The sequence below is a fragment of the Pteropus medius genome, unplaced genomic scaffold (assembly GCF_902729225.1).
Source record: "Pteropus medius unplaced genomic scaffold, Ma_sr-lr_union100, whole genome shotgun sequence".
In the NCBI taxonomy this organism is placed as follows: Eukaryota; Metazoa; Chordata; class Mammalia; order Chiroptera; family Pteropodidae; genus Pteropus; species Pteropus medius.
The window spans coordinates 4500091-4517039 of NW_024341894.1; the positions used below are offsets into that span (position 1 = coordinate 4500091).

Below are 16949 nucleotides of genomic sequence, written 5' to 3' on the forward strand. Positions count from 1 at the left end.
GAACTCAGATTGGCCAAGTGTGGTACAATCTGATCATCAAAATAAATGATAGTACAATATTCATGGAATAAAATAAGAATCTATGAGCCTATACTGATAACTAAATGACCCCCCCAAATCAAAAATTAATGGGAGAGAAAAGAAGGTATCCTCTTATAATATAATAATTGTATAAGAAATGATGGAGTTAGAAAATCACCATGTTGCATCTTGGTAATTGATGCAGCAAAAATGATCAATTGAGGCGAAAACTCATGAGTGAAAGTTTGATGAGGAAAGGATATTTAGAGTCTCAAAGTATCCCTCCACAAATTACTTATTATAAATAGCAACTTCATAGTGAAAAGAACACAACCTTAACCAAGTAATAAAGAAACATCAGCAAGAAGAGGACAAACTTCATGTGCTTCTACTGTGATGCACCTGGGACACAGCATGTCCGTGATATTCCTGACAAAAACATATCCTGAACCTAATCATAATGAAACACCAGACAAACCCAAACTGAGGGACACCCTACAAAATAACTGACCTTACTCTTCAAAAATGTCGAGGTGAAGAAAGTCAAAGGCCAAGGAATTATTTTAGATTAAACAAGAACGAAGAGGTGTGACTAGCAAAATATGAATATGAATTGTGGGCTAGGTGATAGTATTGTATCATTGTTCTATTTCTTGCCTTTGATAAATGTACTATGGTTAGAGAAGAAAAAGTCCTATTCTTCAGACATAAACAGTGAAGTACTTGTAATAAATGGGACAATGCAATAACAGTTGGGCAGATTCTGAGTAAAAGAAATACGGGAGTTCTTTGTACTATTCTTGCAACTATTTCCTAAATATGACATATCAAAAAAAGTTTTTAAGAGGAGACACTTTAAAGAATTTTGTCTAGTTATTTTCAGTTTGGGGTCCTCTCCAACTTTGCCAAATATACCTTCTTTGACCTCATCGCTGTTAACAATGTCCAACAGGTCAAGGCCACAGGCAGAGACTTCCCTCCAGGGGAACAGACTTCATTCTGTTCATCACTACCCATAAATTTAGTCCGTAAACTGCAAATCTTATTAAGGGTACCAGCATGTAGCCCAGTCTCGACCTTTCTTCAAAGAGTACATCAGGAGACATTATAGCAAATAACTTGGAGAGATCAATGTATGTACTGTGAATGTACTAGTAAATAAATGGTTTGTAAGAGCTAGGAAAAACCAAGTCCAATTCCATTACTCTACAAGTGTTTACTGGCTAGTGGCCCTGCCATGGAAAGAAGGTGCAGTTCACATATTATGACTTTCAACAGACACTGACTGCTGATATGTCAGGCACTGCATTAGCTGCTCTCACGAGACTTGTTCTTGTGAACAAGGGCCCTCTTTTGAGCCTTTTGACCCACAAACCCCTTAATGTACAGAAATGTGCTTTTAAGTCAATCTCTGGGAATGTATCATCTACATTTAGTGAGGTAGGTATACTTGTTGTCACACAGGACAAGTAGTTACTTGTCATTCTAGACTCTTCCCTATTAATACCACCCCTCTGTGACTGAAGATAGACTGCTTCCCCACAGACAGAAGTTGTTCAGAGGCCTGCTCACATGCTGTGATCCAATCATTCCTGAAAATTAAGCCTCAGAGTGTCAAACCCATCAGAATCTAAAAAGCATTCATGAAAACACATTCTACTCTATAAACACATTAGGAATTCTTTTCCCAGAAACAGATCAGGATACTTTTTTCTGATGCAGAGTCACATACTTGATTTTCACAACAGCTTAGATAAGGAAAAACAAAAGGTATTTAGATTTCCTGCTCATGCCTCTGCTGGAGGGAGACGAGTATGCTACAAATGCCCACCAGCCAGAACCAGAGACAAATGAGACAAACCAGAGAAGAGCATGGAAATATGACTTAGCACAGCCTCACCCCAGAAGTGGCTCTGATAACAACATCCCGGAACTCAAAGAAATACAAGGACCACCCGTCCCAAATGAGTCATCCCAGACTCGTTTCCACCATGTCTTCCCTAACAGATGGCCCAGCTACTATGTAAACCTCCTTTCCAATTTTCAGAGCTGAATTCTACCTTCCTTCCTTCACTGCTCCTCGCTCCCCAGCACTGAGCACTACAGACCTCAGCTGCTCCTAGAAAAGCTTTAAAGATCTGAGTCTGAGTATTAGCCCTGTACTGAAGTCTCTCCATGTCATATTCCCATTCCTCGTAACACCCCTCTGGACACTGACTTCACCATCTCCTCTGTGGCAGATAAAGTTGGTTGGCAGCCAGCATCCATTCATCTCCTTCAGGTGTGCCTTCCTGTAACTAGGTGCTGGAGAGCTAAAACCTATCTCCAAGACTCCCTTGTTCTTATAATTCTAGATGCAAATTAGGCTCCTACTTTTATATTCACAAGAGGCAAGATAGAGGCTAGCTTCTTGGCTGTTAGTGTTGATAATCAAGGAGGTGGAAATGTAAGTATTGAAAGCACGGGTGGCTGAACTCAGCATTCCGGTGTCGAGTCACCAGCTTGATGAATTCAAGCAGTTGTGGGACAGAAGTGGCTTCTTGATGCCCAGCAGTGTGTTCCTGAACTGAGCAGTTCTGGTGGCAACCTCCTGATTCCCACTCCTACAGGCCTTTAACAACTTGATAGCATGTCACCTATGTATTAAACACCTTTCATCTTAAGATATCTGGAACAATTTGTTTTCTGTACTTGATTCTGATTCAACCCCCTCAGAACTACAGCTTCAGAGCTGACCTCTGCCCTCTTCGTGGCCTGAACCAAGCAGAGCAACTGGGATAATCACTTCCTCTCTGTATGGTAAGAGCTCCACCCTGTTACAGCAGCCTCAAACTCAATTGGCCTGTTTTGGCAACCCCATCACACTGGTGACCTGAAGCCTCTCTTCTAGCCCTCCTGGGCTGTATCCTCCTCACCATGTACCCCACTGGCCCTTCTGGATGTAAGCATGGCACTTCACATTTCTCTTTATTAACCTTCATCCATTAGATTTGGCCCAGGGTTCAGCCTGTGAGATCTTTTGACTCTGACTTCTCAGGCCCCACCTTCCACATCACCACACGTGAACCAACATGAGAACCATCTGCCATTTATAATCACAGCAACACCAAAGGAGAGAGGTGAAGTCCAATACGGTGGTCACTTTATGTTTCTGCTTAAGACAAGCACAACTGAATGCCCGCTTCTGGCTTCATATCCATGCCAAAGCAAGCCCTCTTTTCCTCTCCTTTTAAAAATAAAAACAGAAATGAATAGTAGTGGCTATCGCACAGCCAAAATGCTGTCTGGAAAGCACACCTCTAGGTGATTCTCCTCCGCTTTGACTGGCGGTCCAAGGTCTGGGCTGGAGGCAGCGGGATGCACAGAGTGCCCAGTTTGTGCTCCTCCTCCGTGCCGGCTGCCAGAGACACACTTCTTTTAGAGATCTTCAGTCTCATGGCCTTCGCTATCTCAATCATCCTAAGGAACAAACACACAAAACAAATGGAGAGTCTCCTCAATGCCACTGCTTAGGGAAGGTTGTCAGGAGGGAGCAGCACACTCGTGCTCCAAGCCACGGAGACAGAATCCCCACAGTGGCCACCAGGAGAGAGGCAGGCGAGACCTGCCCCCGCAAGAGCTATCAGACAATTTCATTTTAATATGTTGCCATTAGAAAATATCCTTACAGGTGATTGAAAACCAGGTTTTCTCTCTAGATCCTATTAGTAACTTTATTTCCTATGACCAGGATTGAGCACTTGCTAGCAGATTGCTAAAACAAGCTCCAAGTATTTGTTTTTGATTGTCAATGTCACCGCCTGTGAGAACGCTGTTTGTGAGCAGCCCTCGGAATAATCTCTCTGTGGACTGCTAGAAAAGTCCAGACCAGGTGTTTTCACAGGCTCTCTTGAACACCATTAGGGTCCTTGGGTGTCAGATGCCCCTGAATCACTGACAAAAGCCAACAAACCCCACAGTTCAGGATCCTGGAAAGTTCTGCCCCCTACTCAGTCTGAATCCCTTCTAGCAAGGCTAGAAAGGGCCTGAAAGGTCATATCTGCCAACTCTCCCACTCCAGTCAGAGAAGCCTCAATGTGACATCCATGCCAAATAGCGGCCCCACCTTGCCAACCCTTACAGTCCCTAACATCTGATGCTGAGAAAAGTCTTTTTGCTAAGCTGAAACTGGTTCTTATAACTTCCACCCCTGGACCATACAGAATCCCCCTCCTTAGAAGAAATTTGGAGAATGGAAGCTGCTTGGTTTCACAGGGACAGAATGCTATGCAAAGGCTCAGATTTAAAGTCCAGCTATTCCCCTTCTTGGTTGTGCGACCTTGGGAAGTCAGTGACTTCTCTGAAATGTAGATTCATTAGTTGTTTTTTAGGGAAATCAGTGAGCTCTTATCACAGATTTAGTACTGTTCCTGGCATAAAGAAGGCACTCTATAATGTCTGGTTGCTCATCCACTCATTCATTCATTGACAATTGTCCTCTGGTTCCAAGTCTAGCCCATATTAAATGCCCCCAGTTCCTTCAAAGGAGTCTCATGCTTTCCAGTGGTACCAGATAAACCTCAAGGCACCATAAGGGAGTTTTCTGTTCTGTTGTGCTCACCTTTTCTCACTGAGCTTCAAGTCCCTCTGTAACACCGTCAGGTCAATCTGGAAGTCGTTTATGTGCAAGGCGAGTATGATCACATATGCGGTGATCTTCGCCTTCATAGAATTGGAAATTATGTTCCGTAAACTACAAAAACAGTGGCAGTAAAGGAGGCAAAATTAAATTCTAAGATGATTTCTCCAAAAGCAAACTAAAAACATCCAAGCCTGACCCCACAGATACTCAATGTCTTCTGCTCTTGGGGTGAAGAAAAGAAATCTGAGCAACATTCCTTGTCCTGCAAGGTACCCAAGCCTTCACAGAGTAGACAGTGTGCCAAACACACTGCTCCCTCCAAGGGGGACAGAAAAGGCCACACCTACAGTTTCCTCAGGCATCGTGAGAGCCTTGCACTGGCAAGGATCCTTGAGTCTGTCCCCACCTGTTCAGCAGAGCTGCCGGAAAGCAGTCGCCCCACACTGTTGCCGACGGTTCTTCCAAGCACACTCTGAGCAAGACACACATTCCAAGCAAACAGCAGGAGGGGAGCCCAGGTGCACTGCTTAGGGTTCTTTCCCCAGCACCATTACAGAGGCCCACCCTTCCCTGCAATACTGCCTTTCCACAGAACACCAGCTCTGTGAGACATTGGGAACGGTTCCTCAAAAGAAATGTGTGAAGTGAAATTTGTTGCAGGACTTTCCAAAATCTTTAAAGTGAACTTCTCCCAGGAGGATAGAGTATGTGCTATATAGTGTTTCCTAAACTTACTTGACCTCGGGACCCCTCACAGTATCTCTATGGACATGACATTCAAGCCAAGCCCCTACTCCTCGCTCTTATCACCCACCTCCCCCTCCCCAATCTGCTTTCTCCTTTATAGGCAGAAAACAAAGAAATCACCCCCTGACCTGCCATTGTTGTAGGTCAAACAGGTAAAGTGCTTCAGTAGTTTGGTGTTGATGATGTGTGGAACTCCAGGTCCCAGAGCACCTACAATATAAAGTTGAGTTTGATCATTTTCCATCAAAATCCTAGGCCACATGTCATCCATGAGCTGGGAGAAGAGGCCAGCAGTTGGGCCACTGTTATGAACAGAACCATGTGGTAAGAGAAGCAGGGGCCCATGAAATAGCATGGCCACTTTCAAATGAAAATGTGCTTATTTCAAATGAAATTGTATGAGAAACATTTACGATGGGTTGGCAATAAGAAAAAAAAAAATATGAGGCCTGAAGACACAATTCCTAAGATGTTAGAAAGCAAAATAGACTGTGGAGAAAGCTGAGGGAGAGAGAAAGGAGAGGAGATTGGAATGTGAAAATAAGAATTAAGCAAGTACTGAAAAACATGCAGATTCCTGGGTGTCCAATGATAGTCAGAAGACTGTATACACATTTTGCCTAGAACCACAGGCATCTCCACCGGCTTTCCAACTCTGGATAGATGTATGTGGCAGCCATCCATGGCCCGAGCTACAGATGACACCGGGGTTACCAGCAGAAACTGACTCTCTCCTCTCCCAATCAGAAATAAGCTGACATAACACGAACCTGTCAGAAGCCTTCATGAGCAAGGACAACTTTTCTCCCTCTATGACTGATGTTTGTCTAACAGGTTGTCTAAAATTTTCATTTAATTTGGATACTACACTTTGCATAATGCAGAAAAGAAGTGAATGTTAGCTCTGAACAAGCACATAATCCAACCCGTCCTGCAGATGAGGAAAGAACTTGGCAAGTCCTCTCAGCGTGCCAGCAGTACCAATAGGAACCTGACTGTCACACAATTAAAAATAAAGACCCAAACAGACAGACCCATTTTCTTCTCTCATTAGGGCTGGTCTCATTACAGACAAATAATGGACTGGAAATAACCAGAATAAAATGTCTATCATGAACTCACTTTTCCGCTTAATCACTTTCTGTGCTCGAAATCTGATGAGCGTGTCCAGAAACCATATACATCGGGCCTGGTGGTCTCGGCTCTCCTCGTTTGATGGCAAAGACTTCAACGCTTCTATGACAAAGGAGCAGTGGCTAAAACAAGGGAGGGAAAGGGAAGAATGTGTCGGGTAAGACCAGATCTGACAGGAGCCATTCACCCCCTCACAATTAGATCATCAGGCATCCCGCACACCAGATACATATTCGACAGCTGAGGAAGGGCCCCCCACCAATGATCCTCACAACAGGAGGAGCTTGGTTTAATGCAGGAGCGGTAAGGAGCTAGTAAATATTTTTGGCTTTGTGGTCCACACTGTCTCTGTTGCAACTACTCAAATCTGCCATTGTAGTGCAAAAGCAGCTACTGATAATACAAAAATGAATGACCATGGCTGTGTTCCAATAAAACTTTATCCACAGGCAGCACACCAGACTTAGCATACAGGCCACAGTTTGCCAAATCTTGATATAGTGGTTTGGAGCATAGTCTCTCAAGTCAGACTGCCTGGGTTTGAATCTGCTCTCTATCTTTTAGTGGCTTGGACAAGTTTCTGTACAGCTTCTGTACATCTCTGTGCATCCTCTTTACCTATAAATTGAGACCAATGATAGTACCCTCCTTACAGGGTTTTGTGGATTAAAAAAGACAATGAAAGTAAACTGCTTAGAACAGTGCTTGGCACCTATAAGAGCTCCATCAACGTTAGCTATTATTTTTATGTACTGTTCTAACACTATCAGGATCCTGGACTCACAAAGATATAAAGGGTCTTCAAGATCATCTTGTAGTAGCTTCATTTCACAGACAGGAAGCCTAAGGCTCAGGGAGGGGACGACCACACAGTCTATCCTGCAGAGCTCAGGGACTCAGTTCTCTAGACTCCCAGCCCAGAGCTCATGCCTGTACCTACCCCTGAGCCACAACCACATTAAGACAACTAAGAACCAGTAACGACCAGCAATGAGCTTTATTTTTTTTTTGGAAATGGATCTTTGGAGGAAAAAAATATTTTCCAGAGCTTTAGATTTCACTGACCAGTAAAATTTCCAAACAAAAATCAGGGAACCAACCTAGGGTTGATAACTTTTTATTTTCTCAAGATGGAATTATTTAAAAAACAAAACAAAAAACTCAAAAGCAAAAAAAAAAACAAAAAAAAAACCCACTATCGTCATAAAAAATACATAAATTTTACTTTAGAAAAGCTCACCCAGCACATTATCACAGATAAATTATCACTTCAGCTGGCATCTGCTCTCAAGTCAGCCCTTGGGCCCCACAGTGACAATCGGCGTCAAGTATAACATTCAGGAATATAGGCCATCTCTAGTTCCCAGTCCAACTATAAGGCCTCACCACCCTCTGCCCAGCCACAGGTTACATGTGCTCAGGCCAACTCTCTTCCTTGAATGCCACCCACAGTCTTGGAGCAAAAGGCTGTGAAGCCCAAATATTCAAGAAAACACTGATTCATTCACGTTCAATGATGAATAGACTTTGACACTCACTGACTGACTACTGCTGTGTCCCGACATCACTCCCCAGACACTCCTGCCCAAGTGAGGATACCTGTTCTCTTCAATCATCTTTAGTATTTCTTCTGATGTGACATTCCTGAAAGCTTCAGAAGGACTCTGAAGAGCTTCATACTCCGCAGAAGAAAGAACTAGTTACTTGTCAAGAACTCAGTATGACCAAAATGGAAATATTCAGCTAGCTGGATCATCTGCTCCCAGCGGCCTCATTTTTCGTGGGGGGCCTCATTTTAGTGACGGGAAAGCTACAGCTCAGAGAGGGGAAGATCATACGGCACTTCAGGGTGGAGCTTGGGGCCTCAGTTCTCCAGACTCCCAGCCCAGACCTCATTCCCTGCTTGGGCTTTTCCAGCTTCTCTTTCTTATCACACACCTACTACAGGCATTTTCCATCTGATTAGATCTATGAGTAGGGAAATTCTGTGCTCTAACCATTCCTTTTACAAAATCAGTCTGTCCTAGACTTTGAGCATTGGGTGATTTAAGTCATATTTGGACTATTTATGGAGAATGACCCCCCACTCCACAGGGCTGAGCTGTGGGTATTTGGTGTTTTACTGAGGGATGGGTTTGAATCTCAGGGGCTTAGAGGCCAGGGCTGAGCTAGTCCCTCAGCTAGTGAGGAAGCTTGGCTGACTTCCCAGCAACAGCACTGGGCAACTGCAGAAGTTTGGATGTAGCTTCTGTGAGCACTGAGGGACCTGATATCCCCAGAAGCCTGGCTATTCCACTCATGTGCACATACCCGAACCTGTGAAATAAGGCAGAAGGATACGGTCTTCAAATTTATACACATCTTCAGGCTTGGCTGCATCAGCATGGCAGGGAGGAAGGAAGAGGGAGTCATCTTGCAAGTCATCATGGATGGCATCACTGACCAGAGCTTTGCAATGAAAGAAGAGTCGATGTGGGTATCAACCTGTTTGGCTTCAGGTTCCCCAACACTCCTTGCAACCTGTGCACTCAAGATCAAAAGCAGTCCAAGAACCCCTAATCTGAATGCTCCCACCACTATGGCCTGACCCCCCATCAGGCTGACAGTTCCAGCACTACGATGTCCGCTGATGACTCACACCTAACCAGGAACCCCAGAAGGCGGATCCAGTGTGGTCTCCCCTCAAGTAACTCAAAGTATAGTTGGGAGAGACAGGTATGCTAATAAATATTTATAATACATGAGAGAAATTACAAGTGAGGGATATTCAAAGTAGCCTCCAATGGCTTAACTTCCAGAAAATTTCTCCACATATTATATGAGTGAAAAAAATATTATAAAACTAACTATATACAGGAATAACCATGTAAGAATTAAGTATGCATACAGACAAGAATATAGGGGAAAACAGGAAAATTATAATTGTTGGTCTGATAGAATGATGGGGAAATGGGTGAATTACTTTTCTTTTATATATCCTCTAAGAACCGAACAAAAAAAATTAAAAATTTTACTTAGACATTAAAGGATATCTTTGAATAAATGGAGAGACATATTTCTATGTTCCCAGATGGAAAAATATAATATTGTAAAGATGTTGATTCTCTCCATATTAATCCCAGCTGGATTCTGAGGGAATCTGACAAAATAATTTTTAAGAGCACCTGGAATAAAAAGCATGCTACACTAACATGTGTGAAAAATAAGAACGAAAGAGGAAGATGGATTTTCCCTGTCAGACAATAAACTGGATGATGAGGCTACTATAACCAAAAGAGCCTAGTGTTGCCATAGGAATAACCGGTCAGAACGATGGACCAGAACACAACTAAGAATGTGGTAAAATGATAAACATGACTTCTTAAATCATCTTTTAGAAAAGGAAAGGAAGGAATTGAGGACAACTGGCTAATCATTTGGAAAACATAAAATCAGGTCTGTACCATCTACCAAAAAAATTCTTAATTAAGATTTAGATGTAAAAATAAAATTAGAGAAGTATAGAAAGAAAACACAAGAAAATATATTATCATAGGGTATGGAAAGACTTTCTAAAAATTACTAAACTTCCATTTTAATAGAAAAACTGCTTATATAAACTTTCTCTTATGTTCTTATAATACATTTAAACAATAAATACATTTTAAAATAATACACTTATATACTCAAGCTGCTGAGAAATTTAGGAGCAGAAAAAGATCTACTGACCCCAAAGTGAAACACTGTCTTAAGAGGCTCAGTTCACCATCATCACATCAGGCTTTTTGACCAAAACCTCCCTGTGACTCAAAGAGACTTGAAGCCTTCTCCCTCCCTCCTCTGTGACCTGCAGGCTGTAACTCTGGCACCTAAGACACAGCTCGCACATATCCGTTCCCACACCTGTCTCCTCTACCTAACTTTGTGCTCTCTTAGGGCAGGTCATGTCAGGTGTTTCTTACTACTTCCAGAGTCTGTTTCTGCAAAGACCCTCAGAGAGAAGCAGGGAGGAATCCAGCCCTAACTCCCACCACTTCCATTTGTGGGATGGGTAAAAGATCTCAAGAGAAAGCTGTCTCTTTGAGTGGATTCTTACCCCAAGTTTCAGCTGCTTACCAGTCACACCCTTTGTATCAATAATATTCTCTGCAGCTTTAGCTACTGCATGATTCAAAGATTCACTGCCAACTTTGTTCATTCTCCTGGAGTTCAGAGCCCGCTTCTGTTTGGTGGTACCAAAGGCTTCAATGCAAGAATCCATCTGTACAAGAGACAAACCTGATTACTAAGGACAGGCTGGACATGGCCACTCCTAGCTGTGTGACTATGGGGAAACTGTCAGTCTCTCTTGAGCCACCATGACCTCACTTGTAAATTGGGCTGAATCATAGTTATCTACCTCAGGGGCTTATTGTAAGAACCAAATGATACTAACAGATTTGAAGAACTTTCTTTGTAAGCTATAATGGACCATTTACAAATCAACAGTGTCTCTACCTAGAAAATGTAAAAACTTGACTCGAATTATGGTCTGTAAACCTTTGGCACACAGCTTACCATTTTCCAACCCTACACCCTCTCTGAGTTTGAAGATAGCCTCACACTCCTTCTCAATAAAGCTCTCCAGGCAGCAATGAAGATTTGCCATCCTGGGATGAGATTAGCTTTGTAGGAACCTTCTACATTGAAAATCTAAAGTTTACTTTGTTTTAATATGAAAAGTTCCAGGCTACAACCTATATTCTCTGAAATCTGTATTAAATCTTAAAAACGAGTTATGCTACACCTAGATCAGCCTAGAGAACCAGTTCAAAACACCGGCACAGAGCTGTGTGTACCTGCCCTAGACATGAAAACTGTTCTCTATGAAGCCAAGGAGGCCACTGCAGGTAGAAACTATCCAGACAACCACAAATGAATGAGCTAGGAGCAACCAGGGAGACCGCTGTGTTCAATCAGCTCATTTTACTGATGGAGAAACCCAGGCCTAGAAGGAACTTACTTACGGTCCCATGTCTTAGTTCCATCACACTTACCTTCTCTCTAAAAGTTTTGACTTGACTCTCTAATGATGATTCACTCTCAACTGAATCATCTATCAAAACACAAACAAAAACAGGAAAAAGCAAACTGTAAGGCCTACAGATAGTAATAGTGTTCAAGAAACTTCACTCCAGGACTTCCCAGTGCTAGATAGAATAAACCAATATTTACAATTTTTTTTTTTTACATGTTAAAACAAAAATTTGTTTAATCAGGAAAGCAATGACAATTTTTTTTGCCTCTTTTAAAGTTAGAAGAGCATTTGGAAGATAATTTAATCTTTATCAGATTAAAAAGGGTTGGGACCACTGCTTTGAGAGAAAAAAGTCAGAACTAATGCCTCGGAAGACATCAGGCAGACTCACCATAATCCTAAAGATCCCTCCTTATCAAACATGCTCCCTACTATGGTTCTCAGTATTCAAGATTTAGGGAGCCCCTTGAGTCTGACCCTCTCATCTATCATTTCGGAAGATCTCACTCTAGCCATGGGCATGATGGCTAAGCATCATGGCTAAGATGCCAAAGCAGAGAAACAATGCAATTTCTCCCACTGCTTAAGGAAAAAAAAAAAAAGGATCTCCTCCCAAATTAGGAAGCATAGACTTTTCATTAACATGAAAGTTACTGTCCAACATATAAGCAACTTTCAGCACCTACCAGAGATTCTAAAACCTCTGCCCCACCTAGAATAGTTAAGAATTAACAAAGGCCTTCAATGAAAAAGAGTACCAGACATGCCCTCCAATATTCTGCTCTGATCATTACTCAACTTGCTTTAACTAAGATTAGTTTCTGATCGCAAGACTGTAAACACTGTGAGGATAGGATCTGTGTCTGTTTTGCTACATTCACAGCCCCTAATTTGTGCCTAAAGTATATAGGTCCTCAATAAATATGTGCTGAGTAAAAATACTCTTAAAACTTATTAAAAAAACTTGGCAGAAAGGCACTCTTAAAAATAACTACAAAATGTATTTTACAAATCAAAAATTCAAACCAATTCATCCAGCGAACTTAAAATATGCAGTATTTCTGTGAGTCTAGACTGGGGCCTACCTGAAAACAGTGGCTGCATGTTGAACAATTCAGCATCATATACTTCCATTTGGCCAGAGGTCTTGTTCAAAATTCCCACAAAGTGCCTGAACAAAGAAGGAATAATACCAGTGACAATGGATTATTCAAAAAGTATTATTTTGCAACTTCATTCTTTTGCCTAAAAGTTCTCAACCTTTCTGTCTCAATACACCTGAGGAATGCATCACCTGCTCAGGAGTAACAATCCTCTATAGCTGAGGAGAAAAAGGCGGGAAGAGGGGTTTTGGGGGGAAAAAAAAAGCTACAGGTGATTTTAATAGGTGACCACATTTGGGTTCACTGCTATAGTGAGAAACTCTTTTGAGTTGTTAGAATCTAGAATTATACTAGAATTTACTGCACATGTAAATTTTATGGAGGCAAAGACAAGTAAAACCTTGGCAACTATGGGGAGAAGACCAGTCTGAACTAGAGAATCTTTGTAAAGGGATAATGCGGTATTAATAGTTTTAAGCATATATTCATGAATCTGATTTCTATCAGGGTGGTCCAGTGGGGTTCACTATTGGATACCATCACAGGGACACTGCATTATGCCAGCCCTTGAAAGTTATAGTCTGTTTAGGCTGGGCAATCGACTGGGGGTCAGTGAAGGGCAAAACTGCTCAAAGTCAGACAGTCAATCAGCGGCAGAGCTGGATAGAAACACTGGATCCTTTGACACTACCAAATGCCTTTCTTGCAGTCAGTCCTAAAGCAAAGTTCTTGCAAGCTTTGGCCTCCTGATTATACATATTAGTGAAGAGAGCTGCCTTTTGGAAATAAGACAGTTATAAATAAGTCCTAGGGATATAATGTATAGTGTGGTGACTATAGTTAACAACATTGTATTATATATTTGAAAGTTGCTAAGAGTAAATCTTAAAAGTTCTTACCACAAGAAAAAATTTGTATAACTATGTGCGGTGATGGATGTTAACTACGTTTATTTTGGTGACCATTTCATTATACATATATCTAATCATTATGTTGTATACCTGAAACTAATATGTCAATTATCTCAATTAAAAAATTTTAAGACTATTACTAATGAATGAGGTTTTTAGGAAATTCAACAAATGTAAGTCAACTTTCAAGAATGTCTATAGGCTGATGTAAGGGCTGCTGGGTCTAGGAACACAGGGACTTGGTAAACTTTTCTAGATTTCCCCTGCTATCACTAAAGACTGAGAATAGCAATGCCAGGGCCACCACCATTACCCTCTCCTTCCAGCTGTCCCTTCCCCTATCCCTACCTGCACAGAGTGTTGCACTTGAGGGCTCCAGTCCCAAAATTGTTTCCCACATAGGAAAGTCTGTCTGTTTCAGCTGCCTAAAATGTAAAGGGGGAAAAACTCCATTACAAACAATGTTGAAAGGTATTAAGCATATTGTTTCCCTCTTCCACATTTGCAAAAAGCTTTAGAATCCAAACCACTGATTAGAATTAGAGAGCCTCTGAGAGAAGATGCAGCCCCACTAGGTGAATCTAGGATGCCCCTGGGGAAAAGGCAAGAGAGAGAAGCCCCAGATAGTGCTGGCTTCTAGCTGGTCTGAAAAGTTCCTGTGGAAACTGCATCACAGAACTTGGGAGACCCTGGGCTCCTCCACATTTAAAGGCATATAAAAAAATGATTCTGCAGGTAACCGTCTGGATCCAAAGTCTAAGCCCTTCTTGAACCTCTTTGCCCATCTCTCCCATGGCTGTTCCTCATATGCTCTTAGGACCATGGAAATGGCTAAGTCACTCCTCAACCATAGCCAAGGATTCCGGCTTCCCTATGTTTGTCCTCGCTATACTCTTCACGTGGAATACTAAACCTCAGCTGTCAAATTCTCCATCCTTCAGAGCTCAGCTCCCTGTGCCCTCCCCAAGAAAACATTCTGGCAAGCAGAAAGTTCGACCAAACCCACTCTGCCTTGTACTCTCCCTCTCTCGGACCCTGAGTTTTGTCTATTTGTATGAGTGTCCCTCACATCCAGCTCTCACCTCTCTAGAGTTCTTTGCACTGTACTTGCAATCTTCCTTTAAGTTTGAGATTGGGTAAAAGCTCAAAAAACTCTCTAAAGCAGTGGCTCTCAACCCAAGGAAATCCCCCTTCTGGAGACATCTGGGAACGTGTGATGTTCTGGTTGTCATAACTAGGAGGTGCCACCAGTATCTAGTGGGTAGAAGCCAGAGAAGCTGGTAACATCCTATGCTGCACATGACTGCCCCCACAACAAAGAGTTATCTGGATCAAAATGTCAATAGTGCCAATGTTGAGAAACCCTGCTCTAGAGTATGAGCTCCCACAGAGTGGGGCCAGGCCTGATTTAGCTGTTTCTCTAGCAGCTTACAGCACATAGCCACAGTGGATGTTCAATAAATGCTGTTGTATAAACAAATGAATAAAAGGCTATAACTTCAAAGTATGAAACTGAATGCAGCCTGTCCCTACACTCCAACCTACTGGAGCTCAGAAGAGTCCTTCAAAGGTTCATTTGTTATCTCCCCCTTTTCTTCTCTTACTCTCTCCCACATTCACCAGTCAATGGGTCTCCCAAGGCCTGCAGAGTGGAGCATCTGGCTACTGCAGCACTTACCAGGATCCGCTGACTCCTCTTCCTGGGGTTTGTGGAGTCGTTGCTCTTGTACAAGGTAAAGCGAATGTTGTCTGGATTCTGCAGTTTCCCATTGGAGAACTGGACTGTAAGATCACAGTCCAAGAATGAGACGAGATCAGAAGAACCCACATGTATGTTGGGAATGAGCTGGACTGTCAATGGGAGGGAGTGACTGAAGGAATGAGAATGGCAAGGAAGCCCAGGTCCTGACCTAAAGTGGGAATGAAGGAGGTCCTGGTCCAGCTGGGAGCAGGGGACGGGGAAGTGAGGGAAGTCCTGGGGTGGGGCTGCGACAGGAAGGAATAACTAGGGGAATGGATCGACTGAGGAGGCCTCATCCAGACCCAGACAGAGCGTCCCGTGGAGAGAAAAAAAAATGCAGCAAGTCTAAGACCTGGTGAGTGAGCGGATGACAGTATACCGGATAGTCTTAGGGAGAGAGTGACAGAGATGTCCTCATATGGTGTGAGATGGTGACAGAAAGATGGTGGGATGACAGAGGAGCCCTGGACGAGTCCTAAGTAGTGGTAGACACTGGCGGCGGGGCGCAGGGAGGCGGGGCGGGGGAAATTTGGGCCCTGCTGGGAATAGGGTCCGGCGGGGTAGGCGAGAGGACTATAACGGTACCGAGTTGGAAGTGGGAGTTATGGGGAACTGCTCCAGCTCCGCAATCTTTACCCAGTACAGCTCTCTGGCTCTCGTCCGGTTCTCCACAGTACAGCCACTTCGCAGTCGGCAACACCTCCTCCGCCATCTCGCTTCTCCGGCCAAGCCCACGAGCTAACACAGTCTCAGCCACCTGCGCGTTGGTCCCACGCGGAAGCAGTGCAGCGGGCAGGAAAAGGCGTGGCCTCACGGCACCGCCCCGCGCGCGCCCAGCCGCGTGGCTCCGCCCCCAAAGACACCTCCCGCTCTGCGCCCTTGCCCTGAACGCTGAGAGCGCCAACCTCGCCCACCCTTCGCCTCTCCCCTCCGCTCAAAGAGGCGTGGTCTACACACCGTGCCCCGCCTCATCATTTGACTTCCTTCAGAGCACACCACTTGATTGGCCCACAACTCCGCCTGCGCATTAAGGTTCATGTGGGACAGGGTCCGAAGCTCCTGTCTTAAGCTTTTGCTTAACAGTTTGGTGGGATTTCTTCCTGCTCACATGGACTAGATAGAGTGTAATCTATCTCTCCTACGGTGACAAATATATCTTACTAAGATCTGAAAGGCCAAGTTCAAATTTAGAATTCTCTGACAGGCACTCTTTAAGCCCCAACTAAATGTGGCAGCTGGCTCTAGAGAGCAATTGCTCTCTAGGGCCTCCACCCACATACGGGGATATACAGTCCTTAAGTCCAAGCTTCGTTCACAACGCTGCCAACAGCTCCTAGCCATGATCATTGGGCCCAAGCGTGAATACACCTGTGGTCCCAATCAACCCTGGGAAGGTGGACCAGAGGAGAGGCTCAACAGGCCCAAGAGCATTTGAGCAGAGGATTCTTTGGTGGACTAGAAGTGGGGAGCCCGATATAATGGGCATGTTCCATTGTTCCTGCAGATTAAACCCTCCCTCCACATGGGGAGTTATCAAAGCAGGAAGAAGGCCAAAGCAGGGTCTTAAAGGATGTATCCAGGTAGGGGCCCCTTTTGCTCTGTCAAAGGGGGATACTGTTGAAGGGCAAGAATTTGGGTTGACTCATCTGTGTTCTCCAAATCTCCTTTAAGACTC

At 43.6% G+C, this 16949-nt stretch overlaps 1 protein-coding gene across 1 annotated transcript; it reads right to left on the reverse strand.

Annotated features, from left to right (window-relative positions):
• Positions 1-2969: 2969 nt before the first annotated feature.
• Positions 2970-16079, reverse strand: POLR1E (RNA polymerase I subunit E). The gene is made up of 12 exons (XM_039856542.1): positions 15911-16079; positions 15212-15315; positions 13882-13958; positions 12605-12690; positions 11539-11597; positions 10619-10763; positions 8864-8971; positions 8123-8219; positions 6512-6645; positions 5518-5599; positions 4622-4753; positions 2970-3480 (listed from the first exon to the last, which is right to left on the reverse strand). Exons 1-12 carry the CDS (start codon positions 15984-15986, stop codon positions 3321-3323), a joined length of 1260 nt encoding a protein of 419 aa, XP_039712476.1. The 5' UTR covers positions 15987-16079; the 3' UTR covers positions 2970-3320.
• Positions 16080-16949: the final 870 nt, after the last annotated feature.

Bases quoted from the DNA above. Each gene is read 5' to 3' on its own strand.
- POLR1E (XM_039856542.1), bottom strand. From the start codon at position 15,986: ATGGCGGAGGAGGTGTTGCCGACTGCGAAGTGGCTGTACTGTGGAGAA. The intron at 11,598-12,604 runs GTAGGCCCCAGT...GTGTTTTGATAG, and splicing joins CATGCAGCCACTGTTTTCAG to ATGATTCAGTTGAGAGTGAA. The intron at 4,754-5,517 runs GTCAGGGGGTGA...CTGTTTTTGTAG, and splicing joins TTGACCTACAACAATGGCAG to TTTACGGAACATAATTTCCA.